The 21,789-nt window shown below is 47.9% G+C and overlaps 2 protein-coding genes across 2 annotated transcripts in view; both read left to right on the top strand.

Moving 5' to 3' along the window:
- The window catches only part of LOC122458498 (GTPase IMAP family member 2-like), a 237,450-nt gene that overhangs the window by 181,025 nt on the left and 34,636 nt on the right, over positions 1-21,789 (top strand).
- The window catches only part of LOC119850710, an 829,101-nt gene that overhangs the window by 797,767 nt on the left and 9,545 nt on the right, over positions 1-21,789 (top strand). The window contains exon 5 of the mRNA XM_038389133.2: positions 15,464-15,560. Within this exon, the coding sequence (XP_038245061.2) occupies positions 15,464-15,560 (97 nt within the window). The remainder of the gene's footprint in view (positions 1-15,463; positions 15,561-21,789) is intronic.

Genomic DNA, 21,789 nt, shown 5'->3' with positions numbered 1-21,789 from the left:
TGGTTTCCAGTTCATAAAAATAAAAATATTAACCTAACAAAAGTCAGCAATGCCATAAGTTTTCATTTCTCTTTAGGGGTTAATTAAATTGCCTCATACCAATAGCTAGCAAAAACCAAAACAAATCAGTCAATTACCTGCAGCAACCCAAACATAAATACTGCCCCAGAAAATAAAGTATCCATACAACCCCAACAAATAATAATACACCATTGGTATAACATTTTCAAAGGTTAGTATTATATTATAATCAACCCTATAATTATTTTGTATTAATTAGCATGTTTGTTATAATATGTTGTATATGCTGTAAAATAAAAAAAAGTATCTTAAATTAAAGCCTCAAGCCCAAATTGCTTCACAATACATGGCTTTAAAACAATTAAATAAAATGTGACCCATTTAATATATTAATATTACAGGGTCAAATAAAAAACTCACGGTAGGCCCAAAAGCCTAGCAGGTTACAGCGTAAGCCCAAAGGCCTAACAAAAGTTGTTTTAAATACTAATTGCAATCATTATTGTAAATAATAACAAAGATGCTATATTTTAAATTAGCCAAAAAAAAAATTAATAATAAAACATTGTTCTAGTAAAGTGTGTTTAGCTTTTGTTTGGCTCTGCTTGCTTCTGTAAAGAACTCTGCAAAAGGTCTTGCTTTTAAAATTATTTACTTTTTATATAGATAAAGAAAAACATAGAATATGCTAACAAATAAAAAAAACACCCAATAAACAAAAGAAACAAAAAAAGCAAAAATTCAAAAAGCACCAACCGATCTATCAGGTCATTCAAACAGTTAAAAAAAACAAATTTACACCATAAAGCAAAGGCATCTATCCCCGCCCCCCCCCCCCTTAAATAAAAATAAAGCCAAAAAATCAAAATAAAAACTATGCTGCAAAAACTCCTGGCAACCCCCCAGCACAAAGCTAATTCAAAACAACCTTAATTACTTTCTAATTAACAACTCCAGGGTAACACAGGGAGGCCCCATAGACTTGCAGGGACATGTATGCCTATAAATATGTATTGCCATAAAATTTCCCATTCCTTCTGCATCAACAGCAAAGGGCCCCCCTTGAACCCCCCTCCATCTCAGCAAATACCGAGCAAACCCCGCCCCGCGCAGCCACAGATGGAGCATGGGGAGCAGCCTGCAATGGGCTGGGGCGGGGAGAAGGGGCTCCTAGCCGGGACAGCGGAGATGAGGGGGGGACAGGTCAGTGCCAAGCAGCCCCCCCACACCCTGCCGCCAGCAGCCGAGAGAGAGGACAGCTCAGTGCATTGGGGTGGGGGGCCCCTGATACTTCCCACTGCCAAACAGCCCCCCATCTTCCCCCCCACCAGACGCTGAGGGAGGGGGGAGGACACCTTCCAGCTGCGCCACAGCTGCTCCCCCGACTCCAGCTCCCCGCATCCCCGAACCCCCCTTCCAGAGCCTCCCCCCAGCTCGCTACAGGCTCTGTGAGGGCAGCTCCCCGGGGCCGTGTGCCCTGGGGCTGCTCTGAAGGACCAGGCTGGGGGGATGGAAAGATGTAGTGGGGGGGTCCCCCCTCAAATTTCTTACCCTCCCCCACTGGCCTACTCTCTGCTCAGCCAATAGGGATGCAGAGCTGTATCTGGCAGAGCCAATAGCAGGGCTGGGAGCCTCTGCAGCATCATTGCATCCCTGAAACAAGCCCACTCCGAGGGAGGCTCCCAAGCTCTGGGCTTAGGTCAGAAGACGCCTGGTGCAGACTTCATCCTGCTCTGACCCCACCTTCACATGGCGACATGTTCAACAGCAGGAACGAGCCCCTGGCTGGGACACCGGGGGACGCAGGGCTGCTCAGGCCCATCCAGGGGATAATTATCCCCACAGCCAGCCCAGCTTTGGAAGGATCCTGCTGCAAGAGCAGCGCTGCTGAATGACCCCCTGGAATCTTTCCTGCTGCGAGAAACAAGCCTGAGCGGCCCTGTCACTAAAAGCTGTGTCGCGTAGAGTAGACAAAGCCTTAGTGCAGGGGTGGGCAAACTTTTTAGCCCAAGGGCCACATCTGGGTGGGGAAATTGCATGCAGGGCCATGAATGTAGGGTTGGGGCAGGGGGTTAGGGTGCGGGAGGGAGTGTGGGGTGTATTAGGGGGCTCAGGGCAGGGGGTTGGGGTGCAGGAAGGGGTACAGAGTGCGGGAGGGGGCTCAGGGCAGGGGGTTGGGGTGCAGGATGCAGGAAGGGTTCAGGGTGCAGGCTCCGGCCCGGCGTCACTTACCTGGAGTGGCTCTGGGGTGGCAACAGCGTGCAGCGGGGCTAATGCAGGCTCCCTGCCTGCCCTGGCCCCCCGCTGTGCCACTCCCAGAAGCAGTGAGCACCATGTCCCTGCGGCCGCCCACGCGCTGCCCTCACCTGCGGGTACCTCCCCCGAAGCTCCCATTGTCCACGGTTCCCCGTTCCCAACCAATGGGAGCTACGAGGGGTGGAAGGTACGCGCAGGTGAGGGCAGCACGCTGAGCCTTCCCCCCCCCGCCCCGCCCCAGGGGCTGCAGGGACATGGTGGCGGCTGCTTCCGGGAGCGGCTCAGGGCCCACAGCACCACAAGGGTGGCAATCCCACGGGCCAGATCCAAAGCCCTGATGAGCCGGATCCAGCCCGCAGGCTGTAATTTGCCCACCCCTGTCTTAGTGTCTACTGTATCAATGTTCTACCATATCCAAAATGATGCAGACAAGTGTGTCCTAATTCACGTATCCAACAAACAAAAACAAAGCAAAACAACACACACAGTTTTCACAGGGGTAGCCGTGTTACTCTGCACCAGCAAAAATAACGTGGTGTCCTTGGGGCACCTTAGAGACTAATTTATTTGGGCATAAGCTTTCGTGGGCTAAAACCCACTTCATCAGATGCATGGAGTGGAAAATACAGAAGGAAGATAATATAAACAGTACATGACAAGATGGGAGTTGTCTTACCAAGTGGGGGGTCGAGACAATTCAATTAAAGTGGGCTATTATCAACAGGACGAAAAATCACTTTTGTAGTGGTAATCAGAGTGGCCCATTTCAAACTGTTGACAAGAAGGTGTGAATAACATTAGGGGGAAATTAGCATGGGAAAATTTTTTTTTAGTTCTTGTAGTGACCCATCCACTCCAGTCTTTATTCAGGCCTAGTTTGATGGTGTCCTGTTTGCAAATTAATTCCAGTTCTGCAGTTTCTCATTGGAGTCTGTTTTTGAAGGTTTTTGTTGCTGAAGAATGGCCACTTCCAAGTCTGTTATTGAGTGACCAGGGAGGTTGAAGTGTTCTCCGACTGGTTTTTGAATGTTACAATTCTTGTTGTCTGATTTGTGTCCATTTATTCTTTTGCGTAGAGACTGTCCGGTTTGGCTAATGTACATGGCAGAGGGGCCATGCCACAGTGTTCACCAGAGTTCAAAGCAGTTTCACTTTCTTCATCTTTTGTCATCACTTTGAACAAGACAAGCCAGAAGACAGAACGCTGTTTACAGCACTCCCCTCACTGAGACCAAGTGCACAAAACCAAAGATGACTCCATTACAACATAAATATGGAATGCTGTTAATTGTGTAACTAGAAACACTCCTCTAGGGCAGAGAGGTGTCAAATAACTCCCGGAGACCCAAGCTTTCTATTTAAATAAAAAGCAAATCTCTAGCCCTTCGCCATGCAGAGAAACCTCAGAATGTTCTTATGTTTATGTTCCATCAAAACTGAAGCAAATCAGAGAAGCCCTTGAAGTTAAGAGGTCACCATAGTTAGAATAGAAATTTGTTCAAATACTTTTTTGGGGGGAGAGGGCAGAGCCTAGGTGGAGAACAGAGAAAGGAAGATATTTAAAAGTTCACTTTCCCACCCCCCCGCCTGATCTCCCTCACCTCCACTCTCATCCCCTCCATTCTGATAGCAGACTGCACCGTCTGGTATTGTTGAGCTGATTTTAACCTTAAAAACAATAAGGACATGCATCTGAAGAAGTGGGCTTTTTTTACCCACGAAAGCTTATGCCCAAATAAATCTGTTAGTCTTTAAGGTATCAACGGACTCCTGGTTGTTTTTGTGGCTACAGACTAACACGGCTACCCCCCGATACTTGATTTTAACCTTGACTCTTCTAAGCTCTAAAATCTGCACAGCTACACAGATTGCCTTGAAATGCAGTGTGCCACATGGGATTGTGGGGTAGGGGCAGTGGTCCAAATTTGGGGTCATTTGACCTAGAGGTTCAAGAGATACAGCTCCCTGAAAAAACTTCTAGACGGCTGTTAAGAAAGCCATATTTGAAATGGGAAAAAGGCCTCATGTAATATGTGTGCAATAAACATGGCTAATAAGTAAAGTTCAGTTCAATCTATCAGGATATGATATACTCCGGAGAGACTGAGAGGCTACCAGAGGATGTGCGGGGGGGGGGGGTGAGGGAGGGCAGTCTGTATATTCATAAAAGAGGAACTTAGCTACGTTGAAATGGATGTGCAGAAACCAAGTTTTGAATATAATGCTATTGAAATTCCCGTGCAGAACAAAAATACTTATAAACAGATTTATTATGTTTATAATCCATATAAAAATTAGTTACTTTAGAACTAGAAAAATTAGTTAATTTATAATTTGTGGAGACTTTAACAGTCATAATGAGCTATAGGGAAGTAAGAAAGCTTGCATCTTATGAAGTGGGTTTTAGCCCACGAAAGCTTATGCCCAAATAAATTTGTTAGTCTTTAAGGTGCCACAAGGACTCCTTGTTGTTTTTGCCGATACAGACTAACATGGCTACCACTCTGAAACCTGACCTAAAAGGTAAATGCTTAGAACAATTTATTGATGTGCATATTGGTGGTATTGAATACAGGAGCACCTACTAGTGGACCTTTTCTGTTTCGGATCTAAGAATTGCAACAAATAACACAGTTAGTAAATGCAGCTGGGAAATTCACAAGGAAGAGGGAATGGGAAGTGATCCCTTCCCTATGTTTATTGAGTATGAAGGCCGGTGAAATGTGATGAATACTTATGCAGTAACTGTACAAGTGACAACCTAGGAGACTTCTATAACATGATATACTGTGCTACTCACTGCACCACTGCGACATTGCCCAGGGTACAATCTGGGGAGATGGACAGCTGTGTCCCCTCAATTCTCCAGTCTGGGGTGGCTTTTACGCTGCTTTGCTGTGAGAGCCCCCACTCTTGGTCTGCTCTCACACAGCCCCCAGCATGTAAATCACTCCCAGCTATAGCGTCTGAGTGCTATGGCCAGCCACTCAGGAATGACATGGCACCCGCAAACTCCCGGTCCTAGACGTTCCCCTGGAAATGTGCCTCTTGTACTGCCCAGAACCCTCCTGGACAACACAAGCTCATATGAAGACCGTCATTTCATTAACAGAAAATAATATGCAGAAGTCCTGTTATCCCAAATGGAGTTTCCCAAACTCTTCAATCCAAACACACTGGTTTAGATCAAACAAATTTATTAACTGCAAAAAGAAAAAAAAAATAAATGATTACAAGTAATGAGGCATAAAAGTCAGAATTGGTTACAAGGAAAATAAAAGGTAGAACACAACATCTAACTTAACGAGCTAAGTGAATTAAAAATAAAGGTCAGCCAGGGCCCCTCCCACCGTCCAGTGTTACTCTCCTTGTCATTTGGGTATAGTTGATCCCGTGAGCAGCGAAAAAGGGAGGAGTCTTTTGGGGGCATCTGTTCCCCTTTCTTAGAGTTTTCCCTCCTCTTTGAGAATCGTCTCCAGCTGGGGTCCAGGAGACAGTCTGTTGGGACAGGAACCTCCAGCTGTTACTTTGCCAAGATGTAAATTTCTCACTCACACCCTTTTCCTGCTGAAGAATGGCCACTTAATCAGGTTATGGTCCATTTGATTGTGTTGACACCTGGCTAAGGGGTTGGCTAGCCTTTTGTCTGTGGGGAACTGGTTTGAAGCCATTTCCCCAGACTTGGAATGTATCTTTGTCACCGAGTGCATAGGCTTGGTGCTCCAGAACTGCTCTGAATGATGTGCAGACAGGTCCCTCTTGCAGTGTGACAACCCCTCAAAGCTCACGCTCACTAGGGCAAGAAGCCCACTCGGGTTCAGCGCCTCCCAGGTCTGACCTCAGAACTTTCAGCACCTTGTTTCATACCGTGAGCTCCCCACAGTGAGTCCACCTGGATAGGAAACCTGGGGAAGACTTACATGCACCCCAAAGGCTCACACAGCCCAGCTCCGCAGCCATCAGTGACTCTCAGCCAGTGTGTGACACAGACGAGTTATTAGTCATCGGGAACCCAGCGTAGAACAGAGCCTGTTAGCACAGAAATTACGAACATTCAGCAAAGTCCACCTTTGGGGGGGGATCCAGAGCTCTCCATCCTGAGACCCAGGAGACTGACTGTCTCTCAGCAGCCCACTCTCAGTCATGTCTTGTTACCCCTTCTCCATCCTTTGTCTCTTTCCCAGGCAAACTGGTCACCTGACCTCCACCTCTCTTTGTTCTCCAACTCCTCCAGCTGGCTCTTGCAGAGGATGGGAGGATGGGCCCCAGCCATTAGCTGCCCAGAAACAGAGTGTCTGGCCATTGTCTGAGCCCAGGCAGCCAACTGGCAGTCACACCTACCCTCTAGGGATCTCTGCATCGATCACACACCCTTGTCCCACCACCTAGATACTTGTGCAACACATCAGTGAAACTGCGGCACACGCAAAGCGTTCATGCAAAAGATTAAGAAAATTCCCACTTTGTCACAGGCTCGTACAGTAGAATTTTATAACTTTACATACAATGATGCCACAGATATTTTACCAGGACAATAATGTTCAGCAGATTATAGGTTTATAAATGTTACTTAACAAGGCACACTTAGTACAATATTTATCATAGTCTTGTAAAAGGGGTCAACATAGGAATACAGACTGTCACAGTAATGGGTATTTTCTTTGGTTTGTTTCCGAATGGCTGATTCAGAAAGTGAAGTTAGTCGTTTACTGTAACTGTAGTTGGGATATATAAATAAATAAATAAATAAATAATAAATAAATAAATAAAATAAAATAGAGACATATCATAGAAAAAGAGTGTGGGGTTAGAATGTTACTTCTTCTGAATCCTGAGGAAGTGTTTGAATTATAAAATCAACTGAGCATATAGTGCTTAATAGCAGACCCCAAACAGCAACCCTCAGAGCAAAAAAGACAAAAAGGATTATTAAAGGGAATCCTACTCAGAGACAGGAGGAGAAATAAACGGAAGAGACAAGGCTGTTCTAGCTGCTTCTTGTTTCCCATAAAGGCTGCCGCTTCAGCTGTGTGAGTAACCAGCTGCTTATCCCTTGGGAACAGCAAAAGCGCTGCATAGCGACTGCTGCAAGTCCAGAGTGTGCGCTCCAGCTTCTATTCAAAGCCACAAAAGACATTGATTAACATGAGAGCAGAAGCCTGAAGTGAGAGCCTCAGACTTCAGTGCTGCTCAGGTGCCCCCTGGCAGGACAGAGCTGAAACAGCCATTGGATATCACTGACCTGGCACTTCCATGCTGGGACATGACTGAACCAAGTAAGATCAGCAAAGGAAAACAGCAAAACCCTTTGGGGACTCCACAGGGATCCCAGTACGAGTGTCTACAGGAATGTCTATAAGAGGACTGGATGATAGACAGCCCTGCTTTTTCAGTGTGGTCCCCACCCCGTCCCCCCAAGAGATGTGTCATGCCTTAAGGAACAAAGAGAACATGGAAGAAGGGAAAGTGAGGTGGGGGAAAGGTGTTCCTTTTCTGGTGCAGTGGCAGGGGTGGTGTGTGGGAGGCTGCGGGGGCTATAGCCACCCTAAAATTTGCCTTAGCCCTCCCGTAGCCACCCCTCCCAACGCAAAGGTCAAATGTTATGAGAAAGTGAAGGTGGCATGGTATTGGCATTGCCACCCTTACCTCTGCGCTGCTGCTGGCAATGGCGCTGCCTTCAGAGCTGAGCAGCCGGAGAACAGCAGTTGCGGACCGGACGCCCAGCTTGGAAGGCAGTGCTGCTGCCAGCAGGGCCGGACTAGCTCTTCTGGGGGCCGGGGGCTATTAGATTTTGTGGGGGCCCCAGCCAATGGGAGCTGTGGGGGGTGGAGCCTGCAGGTGAGGGCAGCGCGGGGACGGACTAGCTTCCCGGCACTCATGGCAACACGGCTCCAGCCTGGGTGGGGAGGAACAGCAGCACGCGGAGCCACCTCTCCCCCACCCATGCCAGGCAGGTCCTAAACACAGGGTCTTTAGTGGCTGCAGCCCAGGGCCCTGGGGTAAGGGGGCCCCACAAAAAGATCTGCACTTTGGGCCGCCTGGAGGTCTTTTTGCGGTGGGCCCCTTAGCCCGGGTCCCTGGGCTGCAGCCCCTAAAGCCCCTGCGTTAATCCAGCCCTGGCCACCAGCAGTGGTGCAGAAGTAAGGGTGGCGTACACATCAAACAACTTTGCTCACATTTAGTCGACAGTGCTGAATGCGTCCAGCCTTCGTGATCAGTGGTTTAATGGGATCTATGGGAGTTTTTTAAGCACCTAGTGCAAGCCTTTTGAAGGGAAACGCTTTGGTTTACCAGTGGAAGTGCTTGCAACATCCTGTGGAGCAACTTGACAACAAAGTGATGCAACTGATCCTGTGATGATGCTCGCCTAAGCCAGATGAGGCTGCCTGCATGGTTTGGCAGTAAAAATCTGCCCCTTCTGAACCACCAACTAAAAACGATCTTCATAAGTTGGGGAGGTGGGGATCATTTGCAATCACCTGCCCCATAATAAGTTATTGAAAACAAGCACCTCTGATTAAAACACTAATCTCCAGCATAAATTCTCTCAGGCAGTTACCCAGGCCATTGAACCTGACATCTTACTGAGAAAAGACATAAGGGCAGTGTGACATTTGCATCATGTGATGAGGATTATCTACCCATCCTGGCTACTTCTACTTGCTACTGTAATAGCAGAGATGACCCTGTTTGGCAGAACTTAGCCCTGGTCTACACTAGGCATTGAGGTCAAATTTAGCAGCGTTAAATCAACGTAACCCTGCACCCGTCCACATGACGAAGCCCTTTTTTTCGACTTAAAGGGCTCTTAAAATGGATTTCCTTACTCCACCCCTGACAAGGGGATTAGCGCTGAAATCGGTTTTGCTGGGTCGAATTTGGGGTACTGTGGATGCAATTAGATGGTATTGGCCTCCAGGAGCTATCCCAGAGTGCTCCATTGTGACCGCTCTGGACAGCACTCTCAACTCAGATGCACTGACCAGGTAGACAGGAAAAGGCCCGCGAACTTTTGAATTTCAATTTCCTGTTTGGCCAGTGTGGCAAGCTGCAGGTGACCATGCAGAGCTCATCAGCAGAGGTGACTATGATGGAGTCCCAAAATCGCAAAAGAGCTCCAGCATGGACCAAACGGGAGGTACAGGATCTGATCGCTGTATGGGGAGAGGAATCCGTGCTATCAGAACTACGTTCCAGTTTTCAAAATGCCAAAACATTTGTGAAAATCTCCCAGGGCATGAAGGACAGAGGCCATAACAGGGACCCGAAGCAGTGCCGAGTGAAACTTAAGGAGATGAGGCAAGCCTACCAGAAAACCAGAGAGGCGAACGGCCGCTCCGGGTCAGAGCCCCAAACATGCCGCTTCTATGATGAACTGCATGCCATTTTAGGGGGTTCAGCCACAACTACCCCAGCCATTTGTTTGACTCCTTCAATGGAGATGGAGGCAACACAGAAGCAGGTTTTGGGGACGAGGAAGACGATGAGGAGGAGGCTGTAGATAGCTCACAGCAAACAAGTGGAGAAACCGGTTTTCCCGACAGCCAGGAACTGTTTCTCCCCCTGGACCTGGAGCCAGTACCCCCTGAACCCACCCAAGGCTGCCTCCCAGACCCACCAGGCAGAGAAGGGACCTCTGGTGAGTGTACCTTTTAAAATACTATAAAAGGTTAAAAAGCCAGCATGTTTAATGATTAATTTGCCCTGGCATTCGTGGCTCTCCTGGATATACTCCCAAGGCCTTTGCAAAAGGTTTCTGGGGAGGGCAGCCTTATTCCATCCACCATGGTAGGACACTTTACCACTCCAGGCCAGTAGCACGTACTCGGGAATCATTGTAGAACAAAGCATTGCAGTGTATGTTTGCTGGCGTTCAAACAACATCCGTTCTTTATCTCTCTGTGTTATCCTCAGGAGAGTGATATCATTCATGGTCACCTGGTTGAAATAGGGTGCTTTTCTTAAGAGGACATTCAGAGGTTACCGTTCCTGCTGGGGTGTTTGCCTATGCCTGAACAGAAATGTTCCCCGCTGTTAGCCACGCGGTTGGGGGGAGGCAAAATGCAACCTTGGAACGAAAGCACATGTGCTATGTATGTAATGTTAACAGCAAGGTTTACTGTGAAAGAGTGTACCCATTGTTTTATAAATGTGTCTTTTTAAATACCACTGTCCCTTTTTTTTTTTCTCCACAAGCTGCATGTGTTTCAAGGATCACAGGATCTTCTCCTTCCCAGAGGCTAGTGAAGATTAGAAGGCGAAAAAAACACACTCGCGATGAAATGTTCTCTGAGCTCATGCTGTCCTTCCACACTGACAGAGCACAGACAAATGCGTGGAAGCAGACAATGTCAGAGTGCAGGAAAGCACAAAATGACCGGGAGGAGAGGTGGCGGGCTGAAGAGAGTAAGTGGTGGGCTGAAGAGAGGGCTGAAGCTGAAAGGTGGCGGCAGCGTGATGAGAGGAGGCAGGATCAATGCTGAGGCTGCTGGAGGATCAAACTAATATGCTCCAGCGTATGAGCTGCAGGAAAGGCAGCAGGAGCACAGACCACCGCTACAGCCCCTGTGTAACCAACCGCCCTCCTCCCCAAGTTCCATAGCCTCCTCACCCAGATGCCCAAGAACGCGGTGGGGGGCCTCTGACCACCCAGCCACTCCACCCCAGAGGATTGCCCAAGTAACAGAAGGCTGGCATTCAATAAGTTTTAAACTTTTAAAGTGCTGTGTGGCCTTGTCCTTCCCTTCTCCACCACCCCTCCTGGGCTACCTTGGTAATTATCCCCCTATTTGTGTGATGAATTAATAAAGAATGCATGAATGTGAAGCAACAATGACTTTATTGCCTCTGCAAGCGGTGATCGAAGGGAGGAGGGGAAGGTGGTTAGCTTACAGGGAAGTAGAGTGAACCAAGGGGCGGGGAGTTTCATCAAGGAGAAACAAACAGACCTTTCACACCGTAGCCTGGCCAGTCATGAAACTGGTTTTCAAAGCTTCTCTGATGCGCACCGCACCCTCCTGTGCTCTTCTAACTGCCCTGGTGTCTGGCTGTGCATAACCAGCAGCCAGGCAATTTGCCTCAACCTCCCACCCCACCATAAACGTCTCCCCCTTACTCTCACAGATATTGTGGAGCACACAGCAAGCAGTAATAACAGTGGGAATATTGGTTTCGCTGAGGTCTAACCGAGTCAGTAAACTGCGCCAGCGCGCTTTTAAACATCCAAATGCACATTCTACCACCATTCTTCACTTCCTCAGCCTGTAGTTGAACAGCTCCTGACTACTCTCCAGGCTGCCTGTGTATGGCTTCATGAGCCATGGCATTAAGGGGTAGGCTGGGTCCCCAGGATAACCATAGGCATTTCAACATCCTCAACGGTTATTTTCTGGTCTGGGAAGAAAGTCCCTTCCTGCAGCTTTTGAAACAGTCCAGAGTTCCTGAAGATGCGAGCGTCATGTACCTTTCCCGGCCATCCACGTTGATGTTGGTGAAACGTCCCTTGTGATCCACCAGTGCTTGCAGCACTATTGAAAAGTACCCCTTGTGGTTTATGTACTCGCTGCCTTGGTGCTCCGGTGCCAAGATAGGGATATGCGTTCCGTCTATGGCCCCACCACAGTTAGGGAATCCCATTGCAGCAAAGCCATCTACTATGACCTGCACATTTCCCAGGGTACTACCCTTGATATCAGCAGATCTTTGATTGCGTTGGCTACTTGCATCACAGCAGCCCCCACAATAGATATGCCCATTCCAAATTGATTCCCGACTGACCGGTAGCTGTCTGGCATTGCAAACTTCCACAGGGCTATTGCCACTCGCTTCTCAACTGTGAGGGCTGCTCTCATCTTGGTATTAATGTGCTTCAGGGCAGGGGAAAGCAAGTCACAAAGTTCCATGAAAGTGCCCTTATGCATGCAAAAGTTCTGCAGCCACTGGGAATCGTCCCAGACCTGCAATACTATGCGGTCCCACCAGTCTGTGCTTGTTTCTCAAGCCCAGAATTGGCGTTCCACCGCATGAATCTGCCCCATTAGCACCATGATGCCCACATTGGCAGGGCCCGTGCTTTGAGAGAAGTCTGTGTCCATGTCCTCATCACTCTCGTCACCGCGCTGATGTCGCCTACTCGCCCGGTTTCGCTTTGCCAGGTTCTGGTGCTGCATATACTGCTGGATAATGCGTGTGGTGTTTTATGTGCTCCTAATTGCCAAAGTGATCTGAGCAGGCTCCATGCTTGCCGTGGTTTGGCGTCTGCACTGAAAAAAGGCGCGGAACAATTGTCTGCTGTTGCCCTGACGGAGAGAGGGGCGACTGACAACAAGGCTTACAGGGTTGGCTTACAGGGAATTAAAATCAACAAAGGGGGTGGCTTTGCGAGAAACTGAATGGCTGCCTCAAGGATAGAACTCAAAACCTCAAGGATCGAACTCAAAAATGGGTTTAGCGGGCCGTCAATTTCACAGAGGGAGGGAGGAGAAAATGCATACAAAACAAATCTGTTCTATTTCTTGTTTTGAGCCACTTCATCTATCTTTATACATCTTGCTGGCAGCAGACTGTGCAGTACGACCGCTAGCCATCGTCACCTCCTGGGTGCTCAGCAGAAGACGGTGCAGTATAACTACTGGCCATCGTCTTCTGCTGGCTGCAAATTAAAAGACAGTGCACTGACGGTAGAACTCAATCGCCATGAGACGAAACAAGGGAAATGACCTGGCTGAGTCACTCCCATGTTTGCCCAGGCGTCCGGTTAAAAGAGCACCCAGGACTACGTCGACGACAGCTACCAGTCATACTGCACTGTCTGCTGCCAAAAGGCAATAAACTGCTGCTGTGTAGCAATGCAGTACCATGTCCGCCAGCACCCAGGAGACATACGGTGATGGTTAGCTGAGCGGGCTCCATGCTTGCCGTGGTATGGCGTCTGCACAGGTAACTCAAGAAAAAAGGTGCAAAACCATTGTTTGCCCTTGCTTTTACGGAGGGAGGGAGGGAGGAAACGGGGGCCTGACGATATGTACCCAGAACCGCCCACGACAATGTTTTAGCCCCATCAGGCACTGGGATTTCTACCCAGAATTCAAATGGGTGGTGGAGACTGCGGGAACTGTGGGATAGCTATCCACAGTGCAAAGCTCCGGAAGTCGACTGTTGCCTCGGTACTGTGGACTCAGTCCGCCAACTACATGCACTTAGAGCATTTGTGTGGGGACACACACACTCAACTGTATAAAAACCACTTTCTACAAAACCTACTTCTATAAATTCGACCTAATTTCGTAGTGTAGACATACTCCTAGTAGAGCAGTGTAGTCATTGTTACCGGGGTGTGGGGGGGGGGGGCAAACAGTTGTGCATATTTCTCTATCAGGGATACACAGGAAGGTTTTCAGATAAACAAGGCATTTGCAGCCAATTGTCCTGGTCAATGGGAGCCATCAAGTTCCTAATGCCCTATTGATAGTCCTCACCTGGTATGACTACATCAGTAATACAAGTTCATATCTTATATTTCTAACTTCAGATATAAGAATGAGACATGCATACGAATAAGATGAACACATGCAGTAGATTCTAAGCTTTCTAATGATACCATACACGGGGTATTTAGCATAAAGCATATTCCAGTTATGTCATATTCATAAGCATATTTTCATAAAGCATATGGAGTGCAACGTCACAACTACAACTGGTCAAAACTTTTCTGACGGACTCGACAGATCAGCACCTTCCACAGGAACATGTGAGTTTAGTCGAAGGGTCTCCCTCCACCTACTGGGTTGCTGTGTGTGTCTAGAGAATGCATTAAAACAACGAGGAGTCTGGTGCCACATTAAAAACAAAAATTTATTTGGGCATAATAAATCTGTTAGTCTTTAAGGTGCCACCAGACTCCTCTGATACTGTGGAATACATTGTGTTTTAGGGACACCGAAACAGCAGCCCGGGCAGCTGGAACATTCAGATATTTCCAAAACAAAATGTATCAGACTTTTAGTTCCACTAAAAATTTTCAATTTTTGGCTTTTGGTCCTGATTCAGGACAGAACATTTTTCAAAACCTCAAATTTTTTCATGGGCTGGAAATTCTGTTTCCTGGCCAACTAACAAAACCTTCCCAGCTTCTCCTGTGCTACACACCTACTGGATACGGTGACCATTTCCTGTAGTGTGGGCAGGACTACAGGATTCATTGTGTGAAATGCACAGGCACAGAATTCAATGTATTAAGATTTTGAGAAATCATCATTAGTGATTTAAACGTTCATGGTCCAATTCAGTGTTGCCCTGCACCCTGTGTAGTCACTTACACCAATGTAAGGTGGGTGTGAAACACGACCATTCTGACTGGCAACATTTCACACCCACTCTCAGCTCACTTTGCTCTGGTGTCTCCACAGCGTGCAGAGCTGCAGTGAATCAGGTCCCTTGTCCTCACCCTCCAGGCCCTGCTTGTTCTCTTCCCTGCCTACATCTCTCCTCACACTGTCTCGCAGTCCCCTCTTCTTACCACTTCCTTCGTTCCTAACAGCTTAGATCCTGAGTCTCCCCTGCCTGGTGCCTGCGTCATTTTTGAAACTTACGCAAAAGTGGGTTTAAAATGCTACCAGACCAGAGTGGAAGCGTTTCATACTCACTTTGTAGGGGCATCAGTGATGACACCACTGGAAAATCAGGCCATGATCTTCTACCCCAGTCTGCCTTATCCTGTCCAACCATCATCTTCTCTCCCCCTTCAACTTTCTCCTTTAAATCCACTTCTTCCAGCAATCCTGCCCTGGCTGAGCTCACCAACAATTTTCCTTCACTGTTCCCCAGTGCTCTGTGTTTACACTAGACAGTGAGATCACTGAAGTCCCCCAGTCATGTTAGTAGCATCAAAATGACACGTAGAAGAGTGAAACTAGCCCTGTTGCCAGGCTTCTGCGTGGACTAGTTACTGTTGGACATCAGTTTCTGGGCCCTCAGTACGATGCACCTGAGTGTGTGTCAGGAAGGGACACAAATCCATGCTCACAAACTCACACTTCCAGTGTGATGAACCAAACTCTCCTGGTCGGAGAGGTGTGAAGTCCGCAGCCAAGGAGAAGCGTTTGAATCTGCCCCCTGGAGGACTTCAGTGTAACGCGAGTTATTTCTTGCAGGTGAGACACAGAGGAAAGGGTTTGGACGTTAAACCATGGCCAGGTCAGCTGACACCATTGAGATGCCGGCTCTGGGCCGCCCTTTCCAGCTGGGGATGCTGTACGACTGCCGCAGTGACGCCCTCATCCCAGGTAATTCCCCAACTGTAACCCCTGAACTCAGGAGTGAGAGGAGGAAAGAGTCACAGTCCGAACCCCTTCATACCTGAGAATGAGCCAAGTGCACTGTGAGTGGTCTGGTTATGGGTATTATGGAAATGGCCCCACACATTCCCCAGGGTCTGGGTCTGAAGTAACTGGATGGGGCAGGAGGTACCTGCAGTGGGCTAGTGACCTGCTGCCATTCGTTCTAGGTCATGTAGAACTAAAACATCTCATGAGCCTGATTAAATGAAACTACCCGCTGCCCACTTGGGAGGGTTTATTTTCTCTTGATCTTTTATCGGGTGGCTGCCCCCTAATATCTCCACTCACCAACCAAGAGACTCTAAACGTCCCCTCCCTGGCAGTTAATAACCTAAGAACATAAGAATGGCCGCACTGGGTCAGACCAAAGGTCCACCTAGCCCAGTATCGTGTCTGACAATGGCCGACGCCAGGTGCCCCGGAGGGAATGAACAGAACTGGGCAATTATCGAGTGATCCATCCCTTGTCATCCAGTCCCAGCTTCTGGCAGTCAGAGGTTTAGGGACACCCAGAGCATGGGGCTGAATCCTTGATCATCTTGCCTAGTAGCCATTGATGGACCTGTCCTCCAGGAACTGATCTAATTCTTTTTTGCACCCAGTTATAACCTGTCTTGGGACGGATTCTTAATTGGCCACCCCCCGTCTATCTTGAGGCCACCCCAGTTCCAGCCACCCAACAGCTGCTCTGTGCACAAGGAGGCTAATTTTGGGAGATCACAAATATCTTGGTGGCTCAGTTGAAGGGAACACTCTTCTCACAAATTCATAGATATTAAGGCCGGAAGGGACCATCAGATCACCTAGTCTGAATCTCTGAATATCACAGGCCATTAAATTTCACCCTGTTACCCCATACTGAGCCCAGGAACTTGTGTTTGACTAAAGTCAGCTTGTGTTTGACTCGGCTGCCAGGCAGCCACTTTCTCCCTGACTCTTCTCCAGTCCCCCCGTCCCCTGAGAAGCTCTCCCACCAGACGGTGCACCACTGGAACCTCCAGCAGGGGCGCTGGCTCTGCCCTATGCATGACCATGTGCCGGCTTCCTCCCCAGTTCCTCTCAGGCCATGCCTTTAGCAGAGCTCCCTTTGGCACGACAGGAGTCACTAGCGAGGCTGAACAAACATCCAGCATCTCTGCTCCCACGTGGAACTGCAGTTCCAGTCCCTGGGCGGCTCCCACTCCACCTGGACCCAAGAGTTGAACTTGACTCTTAGGACCGTTCCCTAACTACTGAGTTTCAGCCAGTGTAGAGAACCAGCAGGGCAAGAGAGCAAACTCTTCTCTTAGTGCGCACACAGCATGTCCCTGCTGAAATGCATAACCCACCTGTTGCTGTACTTGCAAGGTATTTGTACTAATAGAGCAGTGATGTAAAGTCCATGCAAAAGGAGGTTTCCCCTTTACCAGGGATTAATTTCTGCTCATTGTGTCATTTCTGGCTTTCTGGCTACGATCATGTGGAGTGCTGTGTACAGGAACTTAGAGAACCTGACCTTCAGGACACGCTTGTGGGGAAAGCACAGTCAATGTGGAGGACTGAAGAGAGCCTGAATGTTGCACTCTCTTGGCTCTCTCCCTCTTTATGTTTGATCACTGGACACAGGCTCCAGGGGCCAGATTTTTAAAAAGATGCACCAGGCTTCTGAAAATCCCAGATCACAGAAACCCCCTTGGGAACTGCCAACTGATGTGCCAAGACTACTTCTGCCCCTGCTTTCCCACCCTGGCAGCTTAGGACTTCAGTTCCCTGCCTGGTTTGAGCCAGACCCACTAGCCTACTGCAAACCCAGACCCAGGTCTGAACCACGTCCCCTAACAGCTGTAGGCTTAACTGAAAGCAGCTTACAGAAGTGTTCCTGTCCTTGACACTTTCAGATGCCCAACTCCCAATGGGGTCCAAACCCCAATAAATCCATTTTACTCTGTATAAAGCTTATACAGGGTAAACTCAAATTGTTCGCCCTCTATAACACTGATAGAGAGATGCGCAGCTGTTTGCCCCTCGCCCCAAGTATTAATACCTACTCTGGGTTAATTAATAAATAAAAAGTGATTTTATTAAATACAGAAAGTAGGATTTAAGTGGTTCCAAGTAGTAACAGACAGAACAAAGTGAATTACCGAGCAAAATAAAATAGAACATGCAAGTCTATGTCTAATCAAATGGAATACAGATAAAATCTCATCCTTAGAGATGTTTCAAAAAGTTTCTTTCACAGATTGGACACCTTCCTAGTCGGGACACAATCCTTTCCCCTGGTACAGCCCATGTTCCAGCTCAAGTGGCAGCTAGAGGATTCCTCATGATGGCTGCTTCCCTTGTTCTGTTCCACCCACTTATACGGCTTTGGCACAAGGCGGGAATCCTTTGTCTCTCTGGGTCCATCCTCCCCCATGCCCCCCAAATGGAAAAGCACCAGGTTTAAGATGGATTTCAGTACCAGGTGACATGGTCAAGAAGGCCTGCCTGAAAACAGAGCCATCCACAGTCAATTGTCCTGGCTGATGGGAGCCATCAAGATTCCAACCCACCATTAATGGCCCACACTTTGCATAATTACAACAGGCCCTCAGAGTTATATTTCATATTTCTACTTTAGATAGAAGAGTGATACATTTATACAAATAGGATGACCACACTCAGTAGATTATAAGCTTTGTAATGATACCTTACAAGAGACCTTTTGCATGAAGCATATTTCAGTTACATTATATTCACACTCATTAGCATATTTTCATAAAATCATATAGAGTGCAACATCACATCCTCCTCCTGAACTTACTGCCAGAGACTTGGACACTGACCATGGCAGAGGCAGTATACCTAAAATTCATGTTTGGGCTCTCCTCTGGGGCAGACACTCCTGTGTCCCCCAAAAGGGAAAGAGACCCCGATCCAGCTGTGGGCTCACAGCTACCAGCTATGACAGACCTTTCACTGAACAGAAAAATCCCCCCCATTTCACTCAGGTTGCTTCCAGGTACAGAGTCCTTGGGGTTTGTTCCCACCACAGCAGTCACCAGGACCCCAACTTACAGCTCCAGGATACATGTCTCCATGCACCTCTTCCACTCGATCACAGCCAGTTCATGCTTCTGGGTCTTAATTGTTTTGTCTTTTAAGTCCAGGGTTTGCTGGTGGGCAGCCTTTTCTTTTTCCAGGGCAGCCTTTTCCTGGACAAATTGCACATCAATTTCCATTTGTCTTCCCTTGAGACTGTCACTCGATGAGCTGGGATACCACAGAGAACCCCCTCCTCCCAGAACAGGCACGTCTCCACTCCTGTCTTGCTAAATTAGACACTCCAGTCAGCTTCAGCACAGACACAGAGGTTGGTCCACACCCATCTGCAGTTCACTGAAACTGAGATTCACTCAGCTCAGGGGCTTCTTAGTTAACAGAGACTTTCCAAGTGCCCAGTGTTCAGCCTTTCTGGGCAATTTGTAACCTCTGCAATTTTAGCTTCTTCTGAACTTCCCTCTTGCTTATTTTGCTTCCTTTTCTGTCCCTACTTCCCTTACCCAAAATAAGCAAACAGAAAATAACAAACCAGTAACCACTTCATCTACTCTCCAGCCACCACACTTAAAACTCACTTAAAATCACTACCAGTATCTCAAAGCAATCAGCTATGCACAGATCCTGCTCGACTATGCCACTGTGACGGGTTGGATCACAGAAACCCCCTGGGAGCTGCCACCTGATGTACCAAGACTACTTCTGCCCCTGCTTTCCTGCCCTGGCAGCTTAGAACTTCAGTGCCCTGCCTGGTTTGAGCCAGACCCGCTAGCCTGCTACAAACCAAGACCCAGGCCTGAACCACGTCCCCTAACAGCTGTAGGCTTAACTGAAAGCAGCTTACAGAAGTGTTCCTGTCCTTCACACTTTCAGATGCCCAACTCCCAATGGGGTCCAAACCCTGAATAAATCTGTTTTACCCTGTATAAAGCTTATCCAGGGTAAACTCATAGAGAGAGGTGCGCAGCTGTTTGACCCCCTCTCCCGCAGGTATTAATACCTACTCTGGGTTAATTCATAAATAAAAAGTGATTGTATTAAATACAGAAAGTGATTTAAGTGGTTCCAAGTACTAACAGACAGAACAAAGTGAATTACCAAGCAAAATAAAATAAGACACGCAAATCTATGTCTAGTCAAACTGAATACAGATAAAAACCTCACCAGTTCCAGTAAGCTATCTTTTACAGACTAGTGTCATAGAATCATAGACTATCAGGGTTGGAAGGGAGCTCAGGAGGTCATCTAGTCCAACCCCCTGCTCAAAGCAGGACCAACCCCAACTAAATCATCCCAGCCAGGGCTTTGTCAAGCCTGACCTTAAAAACTTCTAAGGAAGGAGATTCCACCACCTCCCTAGGTAACGCATTCCAGTGTTTCACTCTCCTAGTGAAAAAGTTTTTCCTAATATCCAACCTAAACCTCCCCCACTGCAATTTGAGACCATTACTCCTCGTTCTGTCATCTGCTACCACTGAGAACAGTCTAGATCCATCCTCTTTGGAACCCCCTTTCAGGTAGTTGAAAGCAGCTATCAAATCCCCCCTCATTCTTCTCTTCCGCAGACTAAACAATCCCAGTTCCCTCAGCCTCTCCTCATAAGTCATGTGTTCCAGTCCCCTAATCATTTTGTTGCCCTCCGCTGGATGTTTTCCAATTTTTCCACATCCTTCTTGTAGTGTGGGGCCCAAAACTAGATAGTACTCCAGATGAGGCCTCACTAATATCGAATAGAGGGGAATGATCACGTCCCTCGATCTGCTGGCAATGCCCTTACTTATACATCCCAAAATGCCATTGGTCTTCTTGGCAACAAGGGCACACTGTTGACTCATATCCAGCTTCTCGTCCACTGTAACCCCTAGGTCCTTTTCTGCAGAACTGCTGCTGAGCCATTCAGTCCCTAGTCTGTAGCGGTGCATGGGATTCTTCCATCCTAAGTGCAGGACTCTGCACTTGTCCTTGTTGAACCTCGTCAGATTTCTTTTGGCCCAATCCTCTAATTTGTCTAGGTCCCTCTGTATCCTATCCCTACCCTCCAGCATATCTACCTCTCCTCCCAGTTTAGTGTCATCTGCAAACTTGCTGAGGGTGCAATCCACACCATCCTTCAGATCATTAATGAAGTTATTGAACAAAACCGGCCCGAGGACCGACCCTTGGGGCACTCCACTTGATACCGGCTGCCACCTTATCCTATCCTATCCACCTTATAGTCCATTCATCCAGCCCATACTTCTTTAACTTGCTGGCAAGAATATTGTGGGAGACCGTGTCAAAAGCTTTGCTAAAGTCAAGGAATAAACACATCCACTGCTTTCCCCTCATCCACAGAGCCAGTTATCTCGTCATAGAAGGCAATTAGATTAGTCAGGCATGACTTGCCCTTGGTGAATCCATGTTGACTGTTACTGATCACTTTCCTCTCCTCGACATGCTTCAGAATTGATTCCTTGATGACCTGCTCCATGATTTTTCCAGGGACTGAGGTGAGGCTGACTGGCCTGTAGTTCCCTGGATTCTCCTTCTTCCCTTTTTTAAAGATCGGCGCTACATTAGCCTTTTTCTAGTTGTCCAGGACTTCCCCCGATCGCCATGAGTTTTCAAAGATAATGGCCAATGGCTCTGCAATCATATCGGCCAACTCCTTTAGCACTCTCGGATGCAGCGCATCCAGCCCCATGGACTTGTGCTCGTCCAGCTTTTCTAAATAGTCCCAAACCACTTCTTTCTCCACAGAGGGCTGATCACCTCCTCCCCATGCTGTGCTGCCCAGTGCAGTAGTCCGAGAGCTGACCTTGTACGTGAAGACAGAGGCAAAAAAAGCATTGAGTACATTAGCTTTTTCCATATCCTCTATCACTAGGTTGCCTCCCTCATTCAGTAAGGGGCCCACACTTTCCTTGACTTTCTTCTTGTTGCTAACATACCTGAAGAAACCCTTAGAATCATAGAATCATAGAATATCAGGGTTGGAAGGGACCCCAGAAGGTCATCTAGTCCAACCCCCTGCTCAAAGCAGGACCAAGTCCCAGTTAAATCATCCTAGCCAGGGCTTTGTCAAGCCTGACCTTAAAAACCTCTAAGGAAGGAGATTCTACCACCTCCCTAGGTAACGCATTCCAGTGTTTCACCACCCTCTTAGTGAAAAAGT

The sequence above is a fragment of the Dermochelys coriacea genome, chromosome 2 (assembly GCF_009764565.3).
Source record: "Dermochelys coriacea isolate rDerCor1 chromosome 2, rDerCor1.pri.v4, whole genome shotgun sequence".
Classification (NCBI taxonomy): Eukaryota; Metazoa; Chordata; order Testudines; family Dermochelyidae; genus Dermochelys; species Dermochelys coriacea.
The sequence above is the reverse complement of the archived record's forward strand: the minus strand, read 5'-3'. Positions and strand labels throughout refer to the sequence as shown.